This window comes from Rhagoletis zephyria, unplaced genomic scaffold, assembly GCF_001687245.7.
Source record: "Rhagoletis zephyria isolate East Lansing unplaced genomic scaffold, Rhagoletis_zephyria_1.1 Rzeph_scaffold_04059, whole genome shotgun sequence".
Taxonomy (NCBI): Eukaryota; Metazoa; Arthropoda; class Insecta; order Diptera; family Tephritidae; genus Rhagoletis; species Rhagoletis zephyria.
In genome coordinates, this window is record NW_016161142.1 from 9,029 (window position 1) to 29,539 (window position 20,511).

The 20,511-nt window shown below is 33.2% G+C and overlaps 1 protein-coding gene across 1 annotated transcript in view; it reads left to right on the forward strand.

The window, feature by feature from the left end:
- LOC108370188 (uncharacterized) overlaps window positions 1-12,198 on the forward strand; it is a 14,207-nt gene extending 2,009 nt beyond the window's left edge. The window contains exons 2-3 of the mRNA XM_017625474.1: window positions 11,449-11,664; window positions 11,728-12,198. Of these exons, the coding sequence (XP_017480963.1) occupies window positions 11,449-11,664; window positions 11,728-12,063 (552 nt within the window). The 3' untranslated portion in view covers window positions 12,064-12,198. The remainder of the gene's footprint in view (window positions 1-11,448; window positions 11,665-11,727) is intronic.
- Window positions 12,199-20,511: the final 8,313 nt, after the last annotated feature.

Consider the following 20,511-nt stretch of genomic DNA (forward strand, 5'->3'; position numbering starts at 1 on the left):
ATTAACATTTATAAGGAAACTGCTCCGATACTTGCATTCAACATACCTGCACATTACTGATACCTGCCTTAAAAATTTGCAACTATTATCAATTATCAAAGACAGTATTACGTTTACCTGCACTGGCTCTACACTTACCCTAATTTTACAAGCTATTATTTATTTTGCTCATCTCGCACAACAACGAAAATGGCAATTATTTTATGTAGTTATATAGATAACACTGGTCGACGGCCAAAATTTACCACAGACGCCGTTATGAAATTCGTATGTAAAATCACCCCCTGATTCCGAAAATCAAGGTTATTTTTAATTTTATGGTACCGTTTTTGAGATATTTAATAATGCCGCTGATGCGCACTTAAACACAAAGGCAGCAAAGCAAAATATACTGTATATTATGAGAGTTTTATGGTTGATTTTATTTAATTTGCCTGTTAGTGCAGTCTGAATGGAGTTCCAACTTCTACTAGTCGATGTTGCAAAATAGAAATTGGATACAATAAGATCTCTGGTGTGCTCAGATTTTGAAAATATCAGCGTGTCATAAAGACTTGGTAGTGATTAGTCGGTAAAGAAATATAAAGCTCCGGGCCGTTTGTAATCATGTATTTCACATCCCAGCAAACTCGTCCTCCACTTCGAAATGTGGCCAAATTTTCTTAAATCATAAAGGTACCGAGTGACATGATTGGATAGTACAGATAATTTATGAGCTGAAACAGAGTCCAATTTATTGTAAACCTGCTCAGAATATATTATTAATGGTATTATCAACTGAAGTACAAGCCCATGCCTAGTAGTATTGGGTGTAAATACTGCACTTTGGCGAGATTTCTGAGAGTACCATAAACTTTACTAACCACCGAATTTATGTGATCAATGTAGGCCAAAGACGAGTTAATTATAAAGCCCAAATTATTTTATTACCAATAACTAAATGGGGTATGGCAGTAGCATTAAGTTTCTTCTTTGCCATTGGCAATACATATGATTTACTTGAGATCAGGAGAAGATTATTATCTTTAGACCATCGCTCTTTGGCAGCCTGGCCACAATTAAGTTGGCTTACTAATACATCAATATTTCCAAAGTTATTAGATAGATATATCTGAATATCATCCACATAGGCATGAATATTTGCAAATTTACATTTGAGAAAAATATGATTTATGGATAAACTGAATAAAAGAGGACCAAGGACTGAACCTTGAGGAACCCCCGAGGAAACCGGCTCAAGTTTTAGAGATATTTGTACCGATTCGTACACACTCGGATCCATGGGCGTAGCCAGGTTGGGGCAGGGGGGTGTTCGAGCCTCCCCCCCCTAATTTTAAAATTTTCCTTATATATATTTTACCCTGAAATGCCAGCTTAATAGGGTCAAATATCTTTAAAAGTGAGGGTAAAATACTAATAGGCGGAAAATCATTTGGAGTACTAGCAGATGAAAGCGATCTAGGCAAACCTTGTCGAAAACAAGTAAAAAGTCTAAGTTCGGGCGGAGCCAAACATTAAATACCCGCTGCAAGTAATCAATCTAGTTTTTTCACCTTTCAGGGGTGGTTTTACGTCTATTTCAAACACCTTCGATAGAACGTTCAGTTAGATATAATGAGATTAACTTACGTTGATAAATGCTTCACCCCCATTTTCCAAAATTCCATAATAATGTTAATTCTTTTCAAGCGATTGTTGTTATTACCAGTTACTCTGGTTTACAGCAAAAATGTTCTATGGATGCCACTATCAAATTCCCATGTAGAATCCCTCTGAATTCTGAAAATCGAGATGTTTTTTTTCTATGGATAAATTGTCAAGATATTTGCAATTTACCGTTATTCAACTTTAAAAAATAGTGGTTTCACTTAATCACGTATGTATATCTTATGAACAATTGAATAACCGTAACACGAGATACGGGAAATGAAAGCAACTAAAATTCTCCATAAAACATATACACATCACTATTCGATAGCCCTGATAGGTTCTGAGTAATTAATTAATCATTTCTGACGCCTCTGGTTTTCGTTGTAAAAACTCTACCTACTCAGGTGTACGTGGCATTACTCATATACTATTTTCTGGTCATATTTCGTACAAAAAATCCTTGCGCATTTTCATTTTACCAATCATTATTTTCTTATTTATCTATCGATTTTCTTAATTGGTAGCTTAGTTTTTTTTTCTAAAGGAACAGGCTTTAACACAAGTGCAAAATATTTACACAGACACTGTTATTTTTTTACCTTTTTCCCTATTAAAGTTTGAATTTTTTCCAACAAAAAAACAAAAATCTGGAATGATTAATTAATTTCTGAGAAACTATCAGGGCTATCGAAAAGTAGAGAATTTTATTTTCTTTCATCTAATGTACCTCACATTACGATTATTTACTTGATTGGTAAGATATATTTGGTTAAGTGGAACCATTATTTTTTTAATAATAATAACGGTAAATTGCCAATAACGGTAAATTGCCAATATCTCAAAAAAGTTTCCATACAAAAATAAATTAACTCGATTTTCGGAATCAGCGAGCGATTCTAGAAACAAATTTGATACTGGCGTCTGGAGAACAAAATCAAAATTAAAATTTGTATACAGTGTTATTGGTAAAATTAGCGTCCTATCTATCTAACTTTGTGTGGCAAGCACAATAATCGTACGGAGTGGTATAAATTGATCGAGCGGTTACCGAGATACAGATATGTGGTCATAAGTGGGCGGGGTCACGCCCATTTTCCAAAATTTTATTATAAGCGTACTCTTTTGCTAAAGAATTATTGCAAAAATCAATTTTGAATAAATTAGCTTAAGTATTTACNTTTCCAAAATTTTATTATTAGCGTACTCTTTTGCTAAAGAATTATTGCAAAAATCAATTTTGAATAAATTAGCTTAAGTATTTACTGATTTATCGAAGCTTTCGTATTTGTCTAAATTATCGTTATATGGGAAGTGGGCGTAGTTATTGTCCATTTGTTTTTTTAATTTTCAGCCGGTTGGCCAACAACTGTACCAATTTTTGGCAGAAATTGGTGGAGCGGCTCCCAAGATATACACATGTAGTCGTAAGTGGGCCTGGCTTCGCCCATTTTCCAAAAATATATAATATTCTCATTTTCATGATTGTAAATATCAATTTTGAGTGAATAAGCTTAAGTCGTTACTAAAATATTGAGGATTTCGTATTTCTGAAAACTACCGTTATATAAGAGGTAGGCCTGGTTATCGTCCGCTTTCGCGCATTTTCAATACCATCCGTCCTACGGTGAAAAGAATCTTAATCTACTTCATAGCCCAAGAAATCACCGCTAATAATACGGTGCAAAAAAAAATGTCACGAAATACACCCGAAAGAGAACCTAGTGTAGATAGTAGCTATGGTCGATTACAACATCAAAATAGGTTCCGTATAGTTCCTGAGCCCTCCATTTTTCATTTATTTTAAAAACAACCGTTATGTTCGTACTTGATGCACCTGTCTATTATCAGCTCGACTATTTTTCAAAACCGAACATGTTTTGAATAGAGGATTTATATTTATACCTTTGAAATGATGTATGTATAGCCAGGGCCGCAAACCACTCCGAAAATCGGTGCGGTTCAGTTAAGTGGTTCGAACCACTTAGAAAAAGTTTGCACCGGTTGACGAGTATCCCTGAACCACGATTCGGTTCGGTTAAAATAGCTCAATTTCTTTATGCTTAAGGATACAAGTATTACAAAAATATAAAAATTAAATGCTTTGTTACTGAGATCAATACTTGGTACGGAAAGTAGAAAACTTCAACCAAATTGCATCAAGGTTTCAAACTTTTAAATCATAACTAAAAAAATCCGAGTTTTTTAATTTTTTGCTGGCATTGGTAAGCATTTTGTCCCATATGAAAAAAACGTTTAGTAATCTTTATATGGACTAAATTACAACTCACGGGGTNTAATCATAACTAAAAAAATCCGAGTTTTTTAATTTTTTGCTGGCATTGGTAAGCATTTTGTCCCATATGAAAAAAAACGTTTAGTAATCTTTATATGGACTAAATTACAACTCACGGGGTTGCCATCAAACAAAAAAATGTTTGTATTTTTACCATACGCTTTGCATTTTTAGACAAAGTTGTTAATTACAAAACTTGAAAAATTATTTAATGGATTTTCATTTCGAACCGCCCCGAACCATTTTTTAGAGTGGTTTTCGGTTCGGTTTTTGGCATTTCAGCATAAAAACAGTTCGGTTCAGGGTTCGGTTAAAAGCCTGAAAAAAACGACGGTTCGGTTCAAAAACCGGCTTGGTACAAAACCAGTTTGCAGCCCTATGTACAGCAATATATCGGTAGACTTAGCTTGTTGGGAGTCTAAAAGGTAGTGAGGTTAAATAATTTAACTTAAATTTGAATAAGCCCTTTTTTCTTATTTTTTTAAATTTTGACCATCGCTGATTTAAAAAATGTCTATGAAAGTTGCCAAATATGCAGTATTTACCTAAAATAACATTTTACTACTATTTTGACCTTATCGGACTTTCGGTGCTCCTTAGCAAGTTTGCCTTTCATTGAATATAAACGAGAATAAATATACCAAGTACCTTTATCTTTTTCGAAACAATTCATTTTAAATTGCTTTTGCCTTCTGTATCAAAATATGAGTTTTCTTAAAAACTGGACTTAGAAACTTTTCACTCTAAGCTAGAGATTTTTGTATATATATGTGTGTATTTATTAAAAACTATTTGCTCACAAATTTGACATGACTTATATACATTTGTATAGTTACAAACATTTTTCAAAGGTCAGATCGGCACATTTACTTAGAATACATAACAAATACATAAAGACCCTATAAACAATTAAATGTACAACATATGGAAATGCTAGCGAATTGCGCTTGCACATTTCATCCCATCCAGTAAACAAATACCACTCACAAGTCTGAAGAATTTTAAATTGATGAGCCCGTCAAAAATGATGGAAAATCCATGCTGTCAGACTGAATTGAATTATTTTTCAATGAATTTTTCCAGCCACTNTATGATGCTGTCAGACTGAATTGAATTATTTTTCAATGAATTTTTCCAGCCACTAGCCAGCAGTACGTCCATAAAATCGGAAAAATTCTTTTTACTTCTGTTGTAAATATACATAAGTATGTACATACATATATATGTGTGTGTACGAGTGTATGTATACCGCTGTATAACTACCCTGCAGGAAATTTAATTAATTTGAAAGTAAACTACCTTATTTTGAATGATAACTAATTGAAATTCTTACTATTTTACCTCATTTATTTATCATGGCGATGTCCTAGGAGGCAGTTAATTGCCTTTTCCTGCATGTATTTTCAACTACTTTAAAACGCATTTCGTTCTGAACTTCATAGATGCCTTTTCATATTTAAAATACATACAAAAATATCATTTTGACATGTTGCCTCTGTTGGGACTCGAACCCCGACCTTCTAGAATCTAACAAGTAACATCAATCATCTCTGCATGCTCAGCTACAGCAAGTCGACTGTCCGACTCTGCATTTAATTTCAACTACTTTAAAATGAATTGCGTTTCAATAACTTCAATGTCAGTATGTTTTTTTGAATACGTTTGCGTTCTGTACATCACAGATGCTTTTTCATTCTTCCAGGAATCAAATGGTTTCTTTGAGTAAAAAGAGTATCAAACCTCGAAACATTTACTCATTGCATTTGTTTTAAAGTAGTCTTTCAATAAGTTGATTTAACACAAAAAAAAATCACTTGCTTCCGTCAGGGTAGTGATTCCAATTTAAACAATAAACCAACGTTTCTTTGATAATCAAAGTGAATCATAAAAATAAGCAATTTTATGGTATTTTGCAAAGAAAGAACATAAATCCAGAACGGACTCTGAGTCCGCTTTCGAAGCAATTCCATTTTTGTATTGTCGTACATACTACGTACATTTCTATGTATTTAGTAAAATGTCCATTTGTGAAATGGTATTTACATTTTCATGTTCATATATATATGTACATTAGGGTGGTCCAAAAATGCATGTGAAAAAGTAAATTCGGAATTTTTATGCTCTCCCCCCCCTAGGATTGTTCTATACCGAAAAATATACCCCTATTTTTTTATTTTGAAATCAAAAACTATTGATAGGTCGCTCAAGGCGCCCAAAATTTTCCATGTATTTTATATGGGGAAAAACAGCTTTACCTAGAAATGGTTTGGAGTTCTTAAAAATCAATATTTTTCTATCGAAAAACTCTGTTTATCTACAGGAGATTCCCAATAATAATACCCAGTTGTGTATTTAACCATCTTTTCATCGCAACTATAATTTACAGGTTTGCCAAAAAACCAAAAAAAAAACACGAAAAATGCAATGAGGGGAAAATAAAAAATATAAAAATACATGGAAAAGTTAGAGCGCTTTGAGCGACCTCTAAATATTTTTTTGATTTCAAGATAAAAAAAAAAATTGGGATACTCTTTTTTCGATATACAACAGTCCTAGGGGGTGAAAACATTACAATTCCGGCTTTACTGTTTTTGGACTACCCGAATGTGCATACATATCACACACCATCTTAGAAAGGGCCAGAACTCTAAAAAAAAAATAAAATTTTGTCGATTTTCTTCATAAATCAATAAGTAGGATTTATCTCCAATTAATGCAAATATATTTTTTCAAAAGATTTTAATCTCTAACTAGAAAACTACTGTTATATCGGTTGTTGTATTAATGGCGTTGAATCTGTACCATCCATAAACAGTTATATTTTCGGATCTAATTTTTGAGCTGTGCCTCTTTTAAGTATGGTGCACAGTTGGTGCTAATGCATATTTGTTGGAAATTTGCCTTCGATTCCAAATATTTATAACCAATGCTGCACTTTCACGAGTAGTTAAATTCCCTACATGGCGATTGTAAAAAAACACTAAGTTTTTGTTTATTCGATAGTACCTTGCAACCAAATATTTGAGAACATTCACTTCCCTTTTGGAATTTGTATTAGCACCCCCTGCGTTTCGATTACCTTACAAAAATTAGTTGGATTTAATGTAACGTCATTCGTTGTTATGTAGGCATAGCTGAGTATTTAGATTTGAAAATTTAAAGCGCTTAGAAGCAATAAGACAACACAAAACTAATTTTGATGCGGAAAACTTTTAAGCTGTTTTCGATATACATTTTTATGCTGATTATGAATTCCTTGATAAAAGGTTTCCGTCGGCTCCTGATTTTGGGGAAAAAGGGGTCAAAGTGATAAGTTTCTATCTGATGGAAGCTTTCTGTCAATCGGACTCAAATTTTATAGTTCATAGTTTTCCAACCGCGTTTTAAGATGGTGTCCCAATTAAAAAGTAGATTGTATCTTAGCTTAATAGAAAATGGGTCCACCTTAATATATATACGTTCATTTCGAAAAAAGGATCTGCTACAATTTTCGGACTTAAAAATTTGGAATCCTGGGACATTTTCTAAAAACCTATTCGTTCTGAAGGCGACTGTGTTCATATACATAGCTACATCAATTTAAAAACCGCGGAACGGCTTCACTCTTACTCAGGTGTATATGGCATATGAGTAACAAGCTCATCATACAAAAAATGATTGGGCATTTCCATTTTTAACACTCATTCCTTCTTTCCTTATACATTGATTTCCCCATTAGTAGCCGGATTTTTTTGTAACAGAACAGGCTTTAAAACAAACTAGTATCGCCCCGTTGTCGAAATTCGACCACCTCACTTTTTTACAAAATTTCTCATTTTGCTTGGGAAGTTTTTATGTTCATTATTGTCTAGGTCACTTATATTGTTTGGTAAAGTAATATACATTCTGTTAAATAATTTTAAAATCCATAGCAGCAGTAGGGAGGAATAGATTTGTATGAGATTTCATTCATAGGTTTAATTACTTGTGTGTACCTACAAGTGTTTTCCAAAATCACCTCACAGCTGACATTTCTTGCAGAAGCTTTTAAGCAGAAAAGTAAGCCACAATTGCTTTGTCAGTACACTCGGAGGGTTCGCGCAGCTTTTTTACTAATGAGAAAATTTTTGTCCCTGGTAAATCATTTAACAAACGAAATGATAAAGTGTACGTTCAGTCAGCTGATATCATCTTAACAGTGAATACCCAGCTTCTCTAATAAAGGCTCGAATTAGTATGGTCTAAAACCTAGCAAAAAATTGTATTAGAGAAATTACAAAATGCTCTTAATAATCCTTAAAATGCCTAAGATTTACGAATTTAAAATAAAGCCTGGTTTTACCTACTTTTGCTATTATCCATTCAATCATCTACCATCATTTAGGGGGGGGGCCCAAATTTTATTAGAAATGGTAAAAGATAGCTGTTAAAAATTTATAATAATTTACCTCATTAATTGTTTTCCCTTTAACCGACTTCAAAAAAGAGAGTAGGCTATCAATTCATCGGAATATTTTTTTATTTATTTTACTGCATAGCTTTGGACCACATTAGCCGGTTTCGATAATTCTTTTTCTGGTGCCTCAGACGAGGTCCCATACGAATTTGGTTATGAACCGATTATTGGTTCATGAAGAAATTAACGGTACTTCTAAGTTATTATATGGGAATTGAAGTCGGTTGTGTTTTTTGCTTAAAAATTACTTGTTATTGTAACAATTGATTTGTACCGAGCCTTACAGAGGAATTTATAATGCATCAAGTTTATTATGAACTTATTGAAGAGTTAAAATACAAATTTGTTAGTTACCTTAATTGCAAGCAAAATTTTTACACCAAAATCATATTTTTTTCATTATTTTTAACCAATTTCAAAGTAGATAACCTCCTCCATATATTCTTCGAAATACTTTTTTTTATGTACATATGTTACCGCATAACCGATTTTGATAATTCTTTTTCTGGTGCCTCAGGGGAGGTCCCATCCTAATTTGGTTCAGAACCGAATATTGGATCATGAAGAAATTAACGGTAGTCTTAAAGTTTTACGTGAGAATTGAAGCCGCTTGTGTTTTTTGCTTAAAAATTACTTGTTTATTTAAACAATAGTCTTGGCATGTCTTCTACAAATCGATAAATTGTTCTAGTGATGATTTAATTTTTGTTTTTTCTACAAAACCTCTGTGAACGCCAAGCATACCTAAACCTAAATTAAAGTGCAAACTAAGAGAAAATATTGATAGATAATAATTATCTTACCTTTTTTTTAAGTAAATGACTGTTTATCAGACTAACAAAAGTAAGCCCCCCGCCCGTACCTGCGTACGCACATGTCATCTACAACTCATACTATCAGATCATTTATCGTTAGAGATAGACTACGAATTATCTGCAAGAGAAATTTTATAAAAAGTTCATTAAAAAAAGTTGAATTAGGCGTATTCCTTTTTCTTCCGGACTTGTATCCAAAAATGTATAAGCTCCTTTTTGTTTTGGAAGCTTCTACAAGTTTATGTCCATCATGGTTTTTGCATAAAAAGAAATGCGCTTGTACAAGTGAAGCGGAGTGTATTTGGAATTTCTATCTCTGACGAGAAATCATTTGAAGTATTTTGTAGATTATTAAATGGAAAACAGCAAAATAGTCCGGGAGCTAGCGACAGTTTTTAGTGACTTATTTTATCGTCGATAAAAGTAAGATAAGACAACGCCTTCCTAGAGCATTATCATAGTGTAATACAAAATTTAACAATTAACACTGGACGATGTCAAAATTTGATCACCTACACTTATTTAGCGGGACAATGTACCGCTTACAAGCGTGCAAAAATATCAAAATTTTGGACAAAATCGACCTAAGATATCGCACTTTAAGTTTATCATGAACATAGAGTAAGTACATGTAAAAATAATGTGCTTACATCACATCCGCGGAACAAACCTATTGTAAGTGATCGGCAAAGTCGCCGCCCCACAATGCTTCCCTTCTATATAAAATGTGGGCAAAAATAGAATTATGGACGGATTTACATGAAAATGTGCTTCTTAATAAAATTTAGGACGTTAAATTCAAAAATGCAATTTGTTTTTGACTAACTTACATACTTTCACTGCAAAATGCGGTTTGAAGTAAAAAAAGTACAAAAAACAATATATATGTATTATACCCAAAGTCATTTTTTCCCCATGTCATAAAATCTGCACCGTTCATTCGGCTTTAGGTGCTGGACCTACCGGGACTTACCGTCCATTTTTGGAAATTTATGTTCGATTTTTTTTTTATATGAAAAAAAATGCGGAGCACCCTCAACAGAAAAATTGCCAAAAATCAACGGTAAGTCCAAGATACTTAAAATTTGCACTGTACTTTATTAAAATTTGATAGGCTATAAAACTAAATACCAAAATTTTGGCTAAAGACGCTGATCAAGAAGTTAGAAATTTTAGTCAAACTTTGCAGAATTATCATAACTTTTGCACAAAGTCTGAAAATTATTGAATTTATATCGTGTTTGTTAGGTAATCAGCTATATTTTCATAAAGAAATAATAAACGTTAAATAAACTAAATTGAAATGAATTTTATAAATCAAATTTTAAATTCGTAATCAGTGACTCCGAGAGTTCTAAGGTATAAGTTTCATTACAATCTATAATTATTTTAAAAAAGTGGCCTTTTTGAATTTCCAACAATTTAATATATATTTCGAAATCAGTGATAACAAAAACCTCTAAATATCAACTTCCATTGAAAGCTGTCAAATACATATTGAGTAAACATTTTTTTCGTCCTATATTCTTGATTCGTTCCTATGTGCGGCGGCGTTTTTGCCGATCACTTACAATAGGTTTGTTCCGCGGATGTGATGTAAGCACATTATTTTTACATGTATAATGCGTTACTCTATGTCCATGATAAATTGAAAGTGCGATGTCATAGGTCGATTTTCACCAAAATTTTGACATATTTGCGCGCTTGTAAGCGTTCGTCTAATGTTAATTGATAACCACAAAATAGGCCAACGACGATAAAGTTAAGTTATTTCTAATTTTTTTATTACACAATGTGAACCCTCCTGACCCCAAAAGGTCCCACGGTGCGATGTAAGTGTCATTTTTTGATAATCTACAGCAGTAAATTTAAGTCCCCGATATGTTGTCTTTGACGATAAAATCGGCACATTTTTTACTGTCGCTAGCTCCCTGACTAAAAGTATGTATGTAGTGTAAAACCAAACATGTTTTTTAATTCACAAAACTTAAACTTTTTCCGATCCTTTGTTTAAGTTTTTAGAATACTTTTATGTCTCAAGTAACCAAGCAAATATTGAGATATAAATGATTCTTTGACGAGTCCTATTCCATAGTGCTCACACTCATAATAAGCTCTTTTCAGAGCCCGAATACTTAGGACTCATTTCAGACTCACAGAGAATAGGTTCGATAATTCTTTCGTAATAATTTAAACTTCGGATTTCCCAATTCAATTATGCTTTATTTCAAGACTATCCTCCTTTATATTTACAGGAAGAACGTAAAGCAAATGGAAGAGTGGTTGCGCTCGCTTTAGCATTTCTGGTCATATTCATTGCTCTCTATAATTTTTATCTAAAACCATGGTTGAGCGATACACAAAAGGATTTCCATCTGACTGGAATTTTGGGGCCGCTGCTAATTATGATTGCTTATGGTGGATGGGTAGCATTGCTGGCGAAGCGTGATAAACAGCGTCAAGTGTTATTTGTAGGTCTCAATACACTGGTAATATAATCAATAGAACTCTAGCATCTCTTCCGTTTCATGTAGGAACAACATTTGGAAGAAGTTATGGAACGAAACAAAATTGAGTTAGCGAAAAAGGCAAAATTGCTAAAGAAGAAGAAGAAAATGGAAGAAGAACAACGCAAAGCGAATGAGAAAGTCGCAAAACAACAGCGGCTTGGCAGTCATCGTCCCAGTTTTCGAGAGAAGCTGTTCGGTCCCCGGACGCCGGCGCTGCAGCCTTCAACTAATTTTCTGACAATTGCTGTCACTGCGGCGGCACCTTCGCAAATTGTGGTGGAATCAAAGAAGAATCGATTGGAACGTATGGATGCCTTAGTGCTACCTCATCCGCCTGTGCGTACAGGTTCAGCGCCATAGTTGGCAAACAGACGTGTTCACACACGAGAGAGTGCCAGTATGCTCTGGCAGAAAGTCAGTGCAACTATGAAAAATGTTACCAAAAACATTTAAAATGGGCATTTTATATATTTGAAATCTTACACAACATTTCAATATATATTTTTTTTTATCTGTTTATCTTTCAAATGCGCATCTCCTACATTTCTAATTTGTTCATTAATTTANGAATGCTGTCTGCTTATCTTTCAAATGCGCATCTCCTACATTTCTAATTTGTTCATTAATTTAGATTTTTATTTTCATAAACACAAACAACTGTACATACACCCGTAAAAATTTACTAAACATATATACAAATCTATAAATAAACCTCTTTGAACAAAAAATCGAAAATTATATTTTAAATTTATCCTCAGTTAACCTTAATCTCCGTCCGTTTCATATTTTGTTTTATGCACGATCTTTCGTGAGGATCAGTTTGGCTTAAACCTATTTCTAAGAACGATCACCTCGTTAATCATCATAAATTTACATGGGTATGTTTGGATAGGTATATGTATATGTACATTTGTTGTATGTAGCACATCAGTATTCTTAAAGTGCATTTACGCATATGTGTGTATAGTAAAATAAGATTTTGAACTGGTGCTATTACAAATACTTCTATTTATATATATTTCTAAGCATAAAACGATCACCTATTGCATAAATAAAAGTTTTATAAAATAATTTCAAAAGTTATAATTATTCTTCATTTTTCGCATACAAATTCTTTGGTTGGGAGTTATTTCGCAAGGATTTTTTCCTGAATCGTAAGCAATAATAGCCGTCACCGATTCGCCAACAGCTAGCGAGTGGTGAAACCATGGTTCAATAACTACAGGTTGTAGTAATCGTACAAAAACAACATTTACCGTTGGAACGGTCGGGCATAGCAGTATATTTTCTCGATTGCCAGGTTAGATGAGACTGATATGACCTCTCATTTTTGAAATTCAAAAGAACGCTGAAAATTTAATGAATATCACACAAAATGCCTTCCCGTATAATACACGTACATATATATACCTATACTTTTAGATCGATATGGTTTTTTTTTTTGGAAAGGTGGCCACCCTAATTCAAGATATTTTTAAACTAACGCTTTCATAAATTTCTTTCGATTCACACCCATATCTAAACATTTTATAAAACGTACGTTAATTAAATTCAACTTTTCAAACAGATGGGAGTCCTTCAAACTAAAATCTTCTTAAATTTCTTTCGACTGATATTGTGATACACGTGTGTTTCAATAGCATATGAACTAATTTGAATTTTATTGTTCAAACACGTTGCAACCCTCCTAAATAAAGGTAAGAAATAAACCGTTTTCGAACCCATTTCGATTGATACCCATCCTTTAGTAATTGGTCGAACTCATTGAATAATTTGAATGCAACTTTTTAAACACGTGACAGCCCTTCTCAAATGTTCCAAATCTTCAGACTAAATATTTCTTAACACTCTTTCATTTGATTCCCGTATTTATATAATTCACATAAATTTTGCATTAGTTAATTAAATTAAACATTTCAAACAGATGGCAGCCCTCTTGAAAAGTATTTTTGAAACCCCCTTATCATTTGACTTATCAGATACTTTGAATTTAACTATTTTAACAGGTGGCAACCCTTTTCCATCACCTCAAATATAGTCTTAGCGCAGAAAATAGAGATTTCCTAACACACTTTCGTTTGACATTCATATTTTGCATGTTTCATATAATTTGTGTATAAGTTAACTTAATTCGACATTTCAAACAGGTGGCAACTTTGTTCAAAATATTTTCAAACTTCTTAAAACCATTTCATTTGGCACCCATATCATCATACATACATACTTCTCTTACCTATTTCCTTTAATTCAAATTGAATTTTATTTTTTAAACAGGTGGCAACCCTCCTATAGTTAAGTTAAAAAACAAAGCTTTTCAAAACCATTTCGATTAATACCCATTTTGAATAAATGATAAATTTGTTTAAATAATTTGAACATGGATAATTTTTAAAAGGTGGCAACCCTTTTCAAAAAAATGCTTATTGCACATCTACAGCCCGAGTCCTTTAAAGGGTGTAAGTTAATTTGGGAAAGAGATCATCGATTACATTCATATCTACACACACACACACACACATATTTACTGAAAATAAGATACAAAATAAATCCTTTGTGCTAATTTTTGTGCAAGTCATGAAAGCTTTTCTTTTAGCATCGCATTAGGCGTTTATTATTTCTCACCTTATAAAAATATCTTAACACGAAATATACTCAATATAAACATGAAAACAGCAATAAAAGCGTATACAGAATACATACTACGAGCGTCTAATATGATTGCTACTTGATTCATTATTTAGATGCTATAATATAAATAAATTTTTATTATTATATTTTTAAACATACCCTCACAATTATGGGCAAAATAATAATCATTTAGTACAATACAAAAATAAATTTGTTTTCAATAGAAAGACAACTAGATAATTTTTATACTGTGTAACAATGAATATGATTTTTTCGATTGACCTAGCATGTGCATTAACTACAAGATATTTCTTAAACCCTCTAATTATCAGCTTACTGAAACTCATTGCATATTGCATAACTTCGTTGATAAAAAATTTTTTTTTTTAAATATTGGCTAAAGATTTTCGAAAAATTTCCGACGAAGTGGAAGCTATGTATGTACATAAGACTGCACCTTATTTGCTATTATTTTTTCTTTAACTCCAAGCATTATTCAGATAATTCCATACTTAAGCCCAGAATCGCTTAACATATAAATACCCGAAAATTCTTAATTGCGAAAAATAAAGCGAAAAGATTTTATATACGAACACTCACGGCAAAAAGTATTGGCACCGAAAATTTTCCACAATGTGTGCAACATGTTTTTTTTTTTGCTAACTTATGCAGCTTAGCTGCACATTAAACTTTGGCATAATGCCAGCCTGAAGTTGGTAAAAAATCACGGTGATTTCTGAAAATTTTTTCGTTGAAGCTGTTTCGCATTTTTTCCATACAAAGTATTTTCGAAAAGTCGAAATATGCGTAAAAAATTGCCAAAAATCAACAAATCTTAGCTACTTCAAACTTGCATTTTGCAATACTAAAATTCAATGGGCTACTAAATTACGTACTCAACATTTGCATGAGAAATCACTGAATTTTACAAAAAGTCTAAAAATTTAATTTTAATTTTTTTTAAAGATTTTCATAAAAAATTGGCGGCAAAAATAAATATAAAAATTGTGGCATATATTGCGAACAATTTTCTGTGCCAATACTTTTCTCCACGAGTGTATGTATGTATATAAAAAATTGGAGTATGGTTAAAAGAACGACTAGGCCTACGACTTGTCCTGGGTAATATTTATAAAATGCAAATACAATTTTCTTAATTTTGTTACACCGTGTTAAATATTACTTATCATTGACATATGTATATACATATGTACATACATGCGAATTTTGAGTTATGCATGTGATAGAAATATGATATGTGCTTAACTAAATGCTGACGCTATTTTAATTTTCTCTACTTCTGTATGTACAACAATGACGTAGTATAAGTATTAAAGACCAGTGCGCAATAAATGTATTCGTGAGCGCACAAATGTGTTTTAGCACAGGAATTCCAATGTAAATAAATTGTTTATAAATATAAACACATAATCTGTATAGACATATGTACATACTTAAACAGGTACACATGTAGGTACATACATATATATGTATGTATGTAAAGTAACAATTTATACTGCATACCAAAGCGAGCCATCTTTTGATTGCTTGGGAACATTAAAATAGATTAACATTACTCATACGCCATGTTGGTCGTGGTATTAACGAATTATTAGTTTCCTGCCATACTCGCATACATAGTGTGCAACGAAGAAAACATATAAAAATGCGTTCATGCACATCTTCTGAATATTCAAAGGAATTTACTTTTATTCAAAAGCACAGGTGTCTGACATTGAAGATGCAAATACATAGGTATAAAATCTAGAATTCAAAACCAAAAGCATTTTTCCAGGCCTCGTTCTGTGAAAAGTGCTGAATTATTAAATTGGTTCAGGTGCATCTATGTATAAATATTTACAAAAATAATGCATATGTAAATGCAAGTGTAATAAGACTAGGTAAGCACATTGTTATTTTAGAAATGGGTATGCAGTTAAATTTACATTACCTGAGGGAGATTGCTTCAGATATTTTATACTAAATAATAAATAATAAAAAAAAGTTTTTATTAACACATATGTATATATGTATCTATATATATGTTTATGTGCAACGGAAATGGTTGGGGCTGAAACAAGTGCTTCTTGTGTGTATACATATGGTATTAATTGAACAAAAATTTGCTAATAAAAGGTTTAAGAATAACACTTTGAAAAAGACCAATACAAGAATGAAAGTAAAGGTGAGTACGTACATAAATAAAGAAAAGGATGAAGGCAAAGGTAAAAATAAAAACAAAAGCAAAAATGCGTAAAGAAAATGAAAACCAAGGTAAATTTAAACACTTTACTTATATATGTATGAATGTAAGGGCAAAGGTTAAGGGGAATTAGTACATGAAGAAAATCATAAACATAAAAGTAAAAACAAAGATGAGGATGAGGATAGCGATAAAAGTGAAGACGAAGATGGGGGAAGAAAGATTAAAATGCAAGTAACTAAAGAGGAATCGATATAGAGAGAGACACAGAGACTCAATCTGGGAACTATTTTGGGCTTATAGAAATTTTCGGGATTCTCGAGACCCATCGATGAAATAATTGATATTTTTATCGGTTTTGTTATCGATATTTTGAAAGATTTTGTTATCGAAATTTTTATCGATATTTTCGGGACTTATCGATATAATAATGGATATTTTTATCGACTTCGGTATCGATATTTTTATCGATTTGCTATCGATTTCGTAATCGATATTTTTATCTTTTTTGTTAGCGATATTTTTTATCCATTTTCTTATCGATATGTTATCGTTTATGTTATCGGTTTTGTTATCGATATTTATCGATTTTGTTATCGATATTTATTGATTTTGTTAGCGATATCTATCGATTTTGTTATCGATATTTATCGATTTGTTTATTGATATTTATTGATTTTTTTATCGATATTTATCGATGTTCTTATATATTCATCGATTTGGTTATCTATATTTATCGATTTTGTTATCGATATTTATAAATTTTGTTATCGATATTTATTGATTTTAATATCGATATTTATTTTTACTTTTGTATATAAGTAGTTGCAATTCGAATTGCAATAACCTCTATCTGATCTTTAAACTAAAATAAAATTAATTAAAAATCCTAGCTTTTATATATAGCGTGAATTTTTATACATGCGTGGGTACTTAAAATTATTAACAGTTTTAAAAACAGTTTTTTTTGCTCTCCTAAAAATTGTATTGAGTATTGATTATAAGCCCTCGATATATGTAATTAGAGATTTTATTTCTTTATGACGACTATTTATTGTTCCTTATGCGGAATTACAGGTTCAATTTTGTCACCATGCGGCCCTGCCGATTGAAGACAACGGAAGAGAAGGAGGGTGGTGAGTAAGACATGCAGCTGGATGTTAATCCGCCGGTACAACCAGTGACATCAGCTGAGGGCATGGATTCTACAGAGGCGACACCTCCAGCCCAACCTTCCGACGCACAAGGCACCAGTGAGCGATATTCGGAGGCTCTTACACAGGGGCAATTTCCCTCCACGCAGGAACTGCTCGAGGGTATACACCTTCGAAGGCTTGGGCTCGACCAGAGAAGCGAGAGCGGCCTAAGCAATTATGAGGCACCCACTGCCCTTGACAGTAGCCCAGATCAACCTGCACCATATGGTTGTGGCCTCGGTTGTAATTGCGAGCAGGTTTCCTACGGACGATCGGGTCATAGTACTAGTTCAGGAGCCATGGACATACAGGGGCCAGCTAAGGGGCCTGAAAAGAACACAGAGAGCTGTTGAGAGGCCTAGAGCATGGGTAGTGATCAGGAATGATATTAACTTCTTTTGCATTACAGAGTTTTTGAGCCAGGACTTAGTGGCAGTTCAAGTGACGCTTTGGGTGAATGTAAGGCCCAGGAACATTGTGTTTGCTGCCGCATATTTTCCAGGGGGTTAAAGCAGCATTCCCCCTTCAAAGGTATAAGACCTGGTGGCGCATTGCAGAGGAGCTCGACTTCCTCTGATCCTCGGTTCCGATGCAAATGCCCACCACGTTGAGTGGGGCAGCGCCGACACCAACACACAGGGTGATTCCTTACTTGAGTATATTATAAGTGGATATTTGAATATAAACTAGGGATGTGCCGGGTATCCGGTAGATATCCGGAATCCGGTTTATCCGGCCTTTTTTCTGTTATCCGACTATCCGGCCGGATACTGGTTAAAACCCGGCCGGATTTCCGGGTTTCGATTATAGAAGATTCTATTTAAAAATATAGTTCAGGTATTTTTGTTACATTTTCGTAATCAAATTTAATAGTATCTAATTAGTAATTAAAAGTTAAAAATTTATATATTTTTCATTATGAAAAGAAGCATTTCCGCATTACCGCTCAAGAACGCATTTCAATTTTCAACATAAATGCTACCCGATACACTAAACCTACGGTGACCATCCGTCCTTAATTTTAAAGGACAGTCCTTTATTTTAATCCCCTGTCCTTTATAATTGTTTTCAAAATAAAGGACGCCTTTTGTCCTTTATTTCTTAAACCGTCCTTTAAATCGTCTCTGCATTTTTCAAAGGTGAATTTTTAAACGCAGAATATTAAAAATAAAAATCCCCCTTATAAAATATAATGAAAACTTTCGCCAGTTTCTTTCGCACCCCACTTAAGGGTTTCTATTTAGTCTGTAAAATTTGTACAATCTATAAAGCACAGGGAAAGTTGTGCCCAGGATCGTGTTGCACGCTGAGTTTCCAGTTCCACTGAAAGAGAACAACAAGCCCCCTGCTGCACAGTGGTTCAAAACTGGCATTCATTCACTTCTTTTTTCACTTAATTTGATTAATTTTTATTTTTTTTTTGTATAAAAGCTTACAATATTTGCAAAAGACCAGTTGAGCCTTATTTCTGAATTTTAATTTGATTAAATTAAATTTTTTAAGGAAAAATGCAGAAAAAGTAGCAATTTTGAAGAAAATGTATTCTCCTGTTCCAGTTAATAAATGTTACATATTAAAAACTAGTTGAAAACAATTGTATGGTTTTCCCAAAACAAAAAATACACAAAAAAAAATTTGAAATGTTACAAAAAATGCTCACCAAAATAGATATTTTGTTTTTTTGGTTTTTGATTGGTTTGAATTCCAATTTTGAACCACTGTGTGCTGGCTTCGTCGTGCAGTATGAATTATGGTAAACGCGTTTGAAATGTAAATGGTAGCAAAGGATGGCGAAGTCCTTGAAAAGGATTTGGCTTCATTTTTCGCTACAGCAGGGAAACTTATACAATTAAATAATATAATTAACTGGTAAATATTTGATTTAAATTACGATGTGGGTAAGGTACTTTTATCATACAAGTTCTATGTACGTATTCTCAAATCATTTTGAAAAAAAATGTCCTTTATTTTACGTTGGTTAATATGGTCACCGTAACTAAACCAGACCTGGGCGGCGCCTGCCCAACGGGCATATTCGCGTATACATACACGCCCTGCTTTAAAAGGCAGCGAAAGCTTCATTCAGCCGCACGACTTGTTCGCACGCACACAGTGACATCAATTGCACGCACACTACAAAAATTCTCTGTCGAAGCTGCCCACCTCTGCACTAAACACTATTTTTGCGTTCACCGAGGAAGGTGGATCACAGAGATAATTCATTGCCAAAGTAAAAAAAATTTTGGAAATTCTTTACGACTATAATAATAATAGAATTGGTGCTTACACATTTGTTAGTGATTGGCCGGGCTTCTCCTCCGATTTGTGGCGTGCGCATTGATGTTGTCAAACAAGGGGAGGGACCTACAATTTGACGCCGACTCCGAACGGCGGTTGTATTTTTATGAGAAGCTGTTTTCATGGCAGAAATACACTCGGAGGTTTGCCATTCCCTGCAAAAAATTGTGCGACTTATCTCTAAAGAGAGTATTCCGAGATTACTCTCAATCGGGTACAATTGGGAATTAATTAGTCCCAATTAGTCTCATACGGGTACTAATGGAGGTCAATTAGTCTCGACTCATCCCTTATGGGTATAATTGGAGATCAATTAGTCCCCAACTCATCTCTAACGGGTACTATTAACGATTTAATGATATGTACGCACTTAGTCAATGAAATTCATGTGCGGCGTTGGCACACAGAGAGAGTATTCGCCTAACAAAACTGAGCACCCCGGTTTGAATCTCAGCTGGCTCATATTTTTATTTTTATCTTTTA